Source organism: Populus alba, chromosome 3, assembly GCF_005239225.2.
Source record: "Populus alba chromosome 3, ASM523922v2, whole genome shotgun sequence".
NCBI classification, from domain to species: domain Eukaryota; kingdom Viridiplantae; phylum Streptophyta; class Magnoliopsida; order Malpighiales; family Salicaceae; genus Populus; species Populus alba.
In genome coordinates, this window is record NC_133286.1 from 10,764,328 (window position 1) to 10,772,987 (window position 8,660).

An 8,660-nucleotide genomic window follows, 5' to 3' on the forward strand; every position below is an offset into this window, starting at 1 on the left:
TAAAATTAAAAAAACACAGTATATATCTGCACTTGGCCACCAAATTCAAGCAAACCAAGCATAGACTAAATTACTAGCCTGGTTTCCAGAGAAATAGAAAAACATATCAAACCCTAAGCTCAAACTGAATCAATAAATTTCTAGATCAGCTGGCAAGAATAACACCCTCTAAAGATAGCATTTAGGCCCAAACCCCCGCGTGGAGATAATTCTATCAATCAATTAGCTGTTTTGAGAAAGAAAAGAAGAAATTTTTTTGGTAGAAAAAGGCTTCAGTTACAGCTATATCTAGCAGGAATTCATAGCATGCCCCACCAACCCGGAATTTGAATCAACAAATTGTCAACGCTACCTTAAAGCCAGCTGGAGATGAGGTTGTTCAGGAAAACAGATGGCATAAAAAGCTTCCAAATTTATTCGCACAAAAAGGTCTCAGCTTTTGCCATATCTTGCAGGAATTTCTGTCAGTGACGGATCTAAACCTCGAAACCTATTTGGTATCAACTTTATTGAAATCAATGGTAAGCAGAAACAAATCAAAGGGAAAATCATCAAGTGACACAGAACAGGTTGCAGTGAGCAAGTACTAGCTGCACTATCTAATTGTAAAAGTTCTAATGCAACAGACTTGTTGAAAGATGGTCACAAGCACCATGGTTAAACGTCATTTCTGAAGATTTTAAAATGGAATTAGGAAAGAAAACTTACGCAGATTCATCTTTAACAAATGCAGGTTTAGTGATTAGTGATTTCAGTTCTTTGTTTAAGGTTTGAGTTGTCATTTCCAATAACGAATATTCATATTTCCTTGGATCAATGGAAAAATACCTGCTTCTAATCTAACCCAAATATATTTAAACCAACCTTAAATTTATCACCTTTTCAACATCATCAAAGCTTGTCCACTTCCATTTTCCAAATGCATTTAACTCAGGCCACAAATAGATTTGCTCCAGGAGAATTTTGGTGCTAGAAAAGAAAACTGCTTCTTATAATAAATAGTAGCGAGAAATCACACATACAACAATTCCCATATGAACAAATGAAAAAAGAAAAAGAAAAAACCTAGAATGTGGTAAACCAAAACAAACAACATGCTTACAGTGCGGAAGCATTCAGGTTGAGAGACCTGGCTGTTCAAGAGAGCTGCACCTTATCTTCCCAAAGAACTCTACTTGTTCTGATCCACGGCAAATTAACTGATGATGCATAAAACAACTGCAGAGCACAGGGCAGCCCCTTAATAACCAGGCATAACATCACCCAAATACTTCACAAAAAATTCAAAGAATGTGTCCTAGTTTCTAAGTCGGCAAAACTCATCCATTCCTTCACTGGGATCTCCTCCTCAGGTGCTGAGATACAGGATAACCCTCGAAGAAATCCAAGACAGCATTCTCTAAATCCTCCACCGAATACTTGATATAATTTTCTGGATGCTTTCCACTCTCTATGTGACTCCTGAACCGTCCAAGAAATGACCTATAAGCTGGGATCAACTTCTCAGATATAGAAATTCGAAGCTCCTCTCTAAGTTGAGAATCTGGAATCAACCATGTTGCTTGAGTCCTGTGAACCTCCTCAAACATAGCATTGAAGGACTTAAATCTCTCTCTCAAAGCACTCTTTGAGACACCAGAAGAGAAACTCCCACTTACATGTAAACCTTCATCCCTCAAGCAATACAAAACACTTACCCAAGTTGCTCTCTGGTAACTAGTAGCTGCCTGCCTAAATTTCCCAGTCAGCTTTCTCAAGTAATCGTCTCCAATCATTTCTCGCAATTCTGGCGAGCCTTTGACCTTTTGAACAATATAGTGAACATTGTTCATCATAAACAGATGGGCCAATGATGCATCCTTGTAGTGCTTGGACTTGCCCTCCAAATTGAATTGCAAAATCACAATAATCCAAATCAAATGAAGGGCTAAAGGGGTTTTCCCCTCTAGTTGAGCAAATTCCATATCAGGGGTAGTTGGATCACCCGAATATCTCGAGCCAGTCGATGGTTTTGACATAATAAGCTCAATCAAGGTCTGCTTATAATCCGAAATCAAACTGATATAATTCATCACATACCTTGTCAATGGATGAATTGTACCTCCAGGCACCGCAACTGTGGAGGGCTCACGCAAAACAGCACTCTCAAACTCAGATAAAATCCCCCTGGCAGCCTCAGCCAATCTTGACAGAATCTCAGCAGCCTGAACTCGAACGGAATCAGCAGATTTTGATTCAAAAACAACATCAATATCAGGAGACAAGCCCATCAAAGCATCATGTAAGTCCAAAATCTTGAACATTTTCTCAGGAGATCTCCTGCTAATACTAATTGCCTCAGCAAAATTAAACAATTGAATAGCTGGACCCTTGACAGTCTCCATAAAACAAGCATCGTCAACGGCAGTACCAATCCCATAAAAAATCTCCTCACAAAGCTGCTTCTCACTAGCAAACAATATCCTAACACAAACCTTGGCCGCACGAATCCACCTCCTGATCTTGGTCTCCAAAGTCTCCCATTCCAGTCTCTGAATATCCCCAATACTCAATTTCTCAATCCCAAGTCTCCGAAAACTCGCATCCACAGCTGATTTTCTCACACTCCCATAGACCTGGATACACTCCCTAAAGTACCCAGCAGAGATCATCCGTTTCGCAATGGACTGAAGGTCTGCTACAGCTTCTTGAGGAATCAGATCGATCTCACGAATACTACTCGTAGATCGATAACTGACACTACTATTAGTCGAATCTGCACGCTGTATAGGATCCAAACCATCATCAAGATCACCACTACCACGACGAACTTCCTCCTGGTCAAATTCAGTGATGCTTCTTACCGAACTAGTAGAATGGTTCAAAGAAGCACGATCAGAAATGATAAGAGAGTCCAGTTCAACAGGGCTTGTATGGTTAATAAGGATATTGCGGAACTCATCTTCAAGTCTAGCCATGGCGATCTGTATAGCAGAGGTGACCTTGTTATCATTACTATCTTGACCATGATGGTCAGATGATATTGAAGTTGATGACATAGACTTTTGGATGTCATCAACAGCTTGTAAGTATAGATCCACTTCTTGACGATCTCCATCAAAGATCATTCTTTCTCTTGCTTCTTCAGATGCTGTCGAGTCCCACCTTAGAATTATCTTCTGGGCATCTTCAAAAGGTACTGCAAAAGAAGTATCCGTGCTGTAATTTTCTGGTGGTTCCATGACTGACTGGAGGATTCAGATTCTGGTTCCTAGCTAAAAAGAAGAAGAATCTTAATCTTGAAAAGGATATGTTTATTTTATATTAATATCACAACTTCAAAAGAGATGTTTTGCTCTTTTTTGGGTAAGTGTTGTTGGATTTAACACAAAACTACTTCCTTTCCACTAACATCTTGGCAAGTATAGAGTTAAGAAAGATGGTGGAATAGGATGGAGCTAATGATGGAAATATTTTTGGAATCTGGATAAAGGGGTGTTTAGATTTTGGTTTTTTTTTTTTTTTGGCGTGTGTGTGGAGGAGGGGACGGTGGTGGGTGGTGGTGGGACAGGGAGGGAGGAGAAATATGAAATATTTGGGAGTGAAATTAAAGAGGAATTTGTATCTTGGAGATATTAGTGAAAGTGATGGGAGGAGTCTAGTAGTCGGAGCCTTGGAGGAGGAGTCTACTTTTGGTGTGGTCTTGTAAGGCAGCTGCTGTTGGGGATTTTTGTCTGAACGTGAAACGTTTGATTGAGTGTCCATTTCGAACACAGAAAATCCAACAGGCAGACTTCATTTTTTGGAAGCTTGACTTGATTTTTCACACTTGCCGGAATCTGTTATAGAATATACCGGCCACCTAGCCGAGCTGGTTTCGGTACTATTGGAGATTTCTCTTTTACTTTTAGTTATAATAGGATTTCATACTTGACATTAGGAAATATTGAAGGCAAGTCTGTATGGTTACCATACCATACCATACCATACCATGATGCTTATGGTTTGAAACTTTTAATTTTTTCTTGCTTTCTCTTGATACAATTTTGACCGCACTATTGCTAGGGTTGTTTTATAACAGTTTCTAATGATTTGTGCGGGAGAGTAATTCTTCATGTTGACAACTTTTTTCAATGATGATTCCTCAGGAGAAGAAGAAGAAGAAGAAGAAGAAAATCATTGTTTTCCACTTTTTTATCCAAGTAGTGATTGCTTTTGCTTTTTCTGTTCAACTATGGTTTTAAAATTTTAAATTTTATTTTTATTTTTTTATTTATATATTATTTTGATATGTTAATATTAAAAATAAATTTTAAAACATAAAAATTATTATTATTTTGATGTATTTTTAAGTAAAAATTATTTTTAAAAATAATCTCAATTATAATGTGAAACGATAGCAAATAATATAATGATTCTAAATAATATTCTTTTAAAAGAAGTAAATTTGTTTGTGAACAATTTTCGTCAAATTATTTTAATTATAAATTATTTAATATGAATTTTTTGAAATCACATTTGATGATTGTTTAAGCGATAGTTTACATTATCAATAATGAAAGGATGTGTTCTTGGCCATTACTTAGGCAAAAGAGATTGACAAGTTTTTGCAGTGCAGTTTCCTGTGTTTTTTTTTTTCGTGGGGATTTGTCGATTTTGCATGTTTTTCGGCTACTTGCCTTCATTTCTTCTTCTTCTTCTTCTTCTTCACGTTATGTTTCTCTTGTGAGCCTTAGAATTGCGAGGGAGAAGCATGGAAAAACAGTTATAACCATTAGAATTCCGAGTTGAGATAGACCACCATGTTAAACCTATCACCTGAGTCATGAAACCGAGATAGCTTCATAATAATTTAATAAAAGAATTATGAAGCTCCCTTTTTCAACAGATCCAATGTTGAAATGAAGAAAAATAAATAAATTCATAAGATTGAGATAACTCCACAAAAATATTTTTTGAAGAAATTACAAAATTCAATTTCTAAATAGATGAAATTGAAAACAAAACTAAATAAATAAAAAAAAAGTTTGAGTTACTGAGGATGAAATTAAAAAAAAAAATCAATTAAATTAGGACGAAAAATAATAACCAAGTTGACTTTTATCAACCTGCCAAACCCGCGATCCTAGTAATAAGATCTAGATAAATTCATGGAAAGCAAATTGAAATTCAATGTTAGTTAATAAAATCGAAAAAAAAATTAATTAGAAAAAAACCTGACCCAAATCAATTAGATTAACCTATTAAACTCGTGATCTAAATTATTAAATTGAGATGAAATTCATAAAAAACAAATAAAATAAATTATGAAACATCACTTTAATGTTAAAATAATAATTAAAAAAAAACTAAATTTATGAGATCAGTATATAACCTAACAAAAAAAAATAAAAATAACAAAGTATAATAACATAGTAGTAAAAAAAAATAACCAGAAAAGAAACTGAGTTGTTGAATAATTAAATTTTAAAAAATACAAAATAATACTTAAATGAATAATATGTTGTGGTGTGAATACAGTGATTCACCGCAATTATAATATAATTATAATATGGGAAGTCTAGGCACATGTTTGCACAGATTGATTGGAGTGGACTCCGAGGACAAGATAAGATTATTCACCAGTTTTTTTGGGTGCAAATGTCGAGATCTCCACCTCGTAAAAGCTTGGAAGGGCCCAAATTTCTCCCGTCAACCATTGGATTGAGCGCTGTATATGGCATTGGTCCTTGATTGCCTAATCACACTCCAGTTTAAAAGACAAACACCGAAATTGAGAGCACAGCTGGTTTTGGAGATAAACAATTAGGGCATGACTGTTTACGAGTTTATGATTGTTTTTTTTTATGTTGAAATATATTAAAATAATATATTTTTATTTTTTTAAAATAAATTTTTTAGAATCAATGCATCAAAACGATCCAAAATATATATAAAAAATTATTTTTAAAAAAAAATTAATTAAATTTTTTAGAAAACGGATACAATTACGTTTTCCAATACTCTACACATTCACATGTACTGCCTGCACCTTACTCTCGAAGTACTAAAAACCAAATAATCCATCTCCAAAAAAAAAAAAAAAAAACTTCGAAACTAAAGGATGAAGAATTGATGAAGTAATTAAACCCGACATTCATGCACGCACGAACACTTATGGCTTGCATTATATATTGTATAAAAAGAGTGCAGGCCTCCTAACAAAACCAGCAGCAAGAGCACACTCTGTTTTTATGATTTTCTGATTATGCAATCTTCTGTGCATGACCTGCTGATAAATAATTAGCGATCTACATCACAAGATAATAGTTTTAAACGGAAGTTGCACGAGTGGCGCTGCTGCTGCCCTGCAGGCTCACTTATATTTAAAAAGAGGAACTCAAGATCTTCGTTTTGCTAATTATATATACGTATGGTATTGCCGGCCAGCCATTTCCAGGAGCTTATTGCATCGATCTCCCCGTAAGATGCCTGTGTGATGATGCTGCCCTGGTTCGGTGTGTGGCTCGTGGCTGATGTTATGGAATGGAAAGCTTCGAAACTTCGTATGCCACTGCCAGAGCAGAAGCCATAGCTGTTTGCCAGGTTAGAATCCTGTGAATTTGAATCATTTGTTATTTCTTCGTGCTGCTGATTTCTCCAGCTGTAGAGAGCTCTATATGTGAGGTACAGAAGGGTTGACTAACATGTTTTCTTTCTTCTTTTTCTTTTTTATATTCTGGCTATGAGTTGTAACTTGGGCGTCTCAATCTGGGACTCTCAAAAGAAATCTCGTAATGCAGGACGAATTAGGCCTTGATCAACGATTTAATATATATATTAGTTAGGCCTTGGAAATTAACAAAGTTTTGGATTTTATGCGAATGGATGTGGTATCTGACTAGATAGACGGTACTATTTTCCGGCGAACCAGATTATTATTTTTAATATATGAAAACAATGTTTAAATATTGTTAGTGTGTTTTAAAAAAAGAAAAAAAATCCAAGTTAATTAAGCTTAAATAAATCCAGTATTAAAAGAAAAGTGAACCACAAGGAAAAGAGTGACCAATGTTAAATATAAAAAATAACACTTCTTGAATCAATCTCGGGTAATATGTGAAATTTGTGATCCTTGTTATAAGACTAAGCCAAACTCATAAAAAGTAAACTGAAAAAAAAAATAACGATGATTAATCTCCAACAATCTAAATGTAAAAGGTTGAAATAAAAAATAAAATTAGCCAATAAAAAAAACCTAAAAAAATTAATCAATTACAAACCGGAGTAAAGCTATCAAATCTTGCAAGTCAAATCATGTGAACAAGATAATCTGAACAAGATAATCTAATGGAATATGAAACGACAAAAACAACAAAGCTTAATCTAGAAAAGAATCCAAATTTGAACGATGAAATTGAAAATAAATATAAAAAAACCTCAAAAAAATACTCGAGTTAACCAACAAAATCAATTTCATGATTGTGATAACCTAATTGAAATAAAACTAAAGAAAATAATGAAGTCCATTTTTTAAAATAAATAATGTTGAAAGATGAAATCAAAAAATAATAAGTGAAAAAAAAGCCCTTGGAAGGAGGCGTCGCCTCATGTGGAAGGGCATAACATCCATTTTTGTTTTTAAAAAAATATTTTATATTTATTGAAATTCTAAATTATCCCTTAGTCTAATCCACTATATATATATATAAAACCAGGATGAAGAAACGAAAGCGCTCATGGATGCCAGTTAAATTATTTTTTTTGCTTTTAAAGGTAATCTAGAAAATAAGAAACAATCAAGTGAACCCCGACAAATATCTTAACACTGAGTTAATTTTCTAAACTCACAATATGTGAAATCCTAGATCCGGGCTCAACCAAAAAATTCAATTTTTAATAAATTTAATATTGAATGATGGAATCGAGAAAAAATATAAATCTACAAAAGTATAGAAATAAAAAAAAATAGATATCAAATCTAATAAGAAGAAAATTATTGAAGGAGGATGAAATCTTAAAAAAAACCAATCTTAAAAATTGTCTTAAATTAAAAGTAGCAATCAAAAGAATGGAAACCAAATTTGAATAGATGAAAAAAAATTGAAGGAGGATGAAATAAATAAAAAATCTAATTTTCTAAATTAGTTTAAATAATACAAATACTATTAAGAATAACATGAATCAAATCTAAAGGAAAAAACTAACTAAAGAGCTGCCTAGAAAATTTAAAGGGCCAATGCAGTTATTGAGAAGGAGAGAGAGAAAAAAAGTCACCGATGTCAAACCAAAAGTGATAAAGTCTTATGTGCTATCTAAAGATAAAGGGTTGCGAGAAGATTTTGTCGCCACCTTGCAAGCCACAATCTAGCCACCCAAATCCACCACACACATCACTAGAATATGACGAATCTTCCACGCACCTCTCTTTTTATTTAAATAATATTTTATATTTATTAAAAGATTTAATTACCCTCTTTCAAATCAATTATAATAAAAAAAAATCAGAATAAAAATAAAAAATTCCCCCACACCCCCAATTTATATATTTTTTTTGCTTTAAGCACAATTTCGATGATTCAGTGTTCATGGAAAAAAAAAAAAAAAAAAACCCTTGGTGAAAGCTATATAAAAAAAAATGCGTGGAGACAAACTTGCTCCCAGTCAATTTAATAATGTCCGAGGAATGTCTTAGAAAAAAC

The 8,660-nt window shown here is 33.8% G+C and overlaps 1 protein-coding gene across 1 annotated transcript; it reads right to left on the bottom strand.

Annotated features, from left to right (window-relative positions):
- Positions 1-970: 970 nt before the first annotated feature.
- On the bottom strand, positions 971-3,878 carry LOC118037994 (exocyst complex component EXO70A1). Its single transcript, XM_035044203.2, has one exon. The coding sequence runs from the start codon at positions 3,219-3,221 to the stop codon at positions 1,332-1,334; it is 1,890 nt and encodes a 629-aa protein (XP_034900094.1). The 5' UTR covers positions 3,222-3,878; the 3' UTR covers positions 971-1,331.
- Between the last annotated feature and the right edge of the window lie 4,782 nt (positions 3,879-8,660).

What these genes read in the sequence shown, in the direction of transcription:
- LOC118037994 (XM_035044203.2), bottom strand. Translation starts at nt 3,221, where the DNA reads ATGGAACCACCAGAAAATTACAGCACGGATACTTCTTTTGCAGTACCT.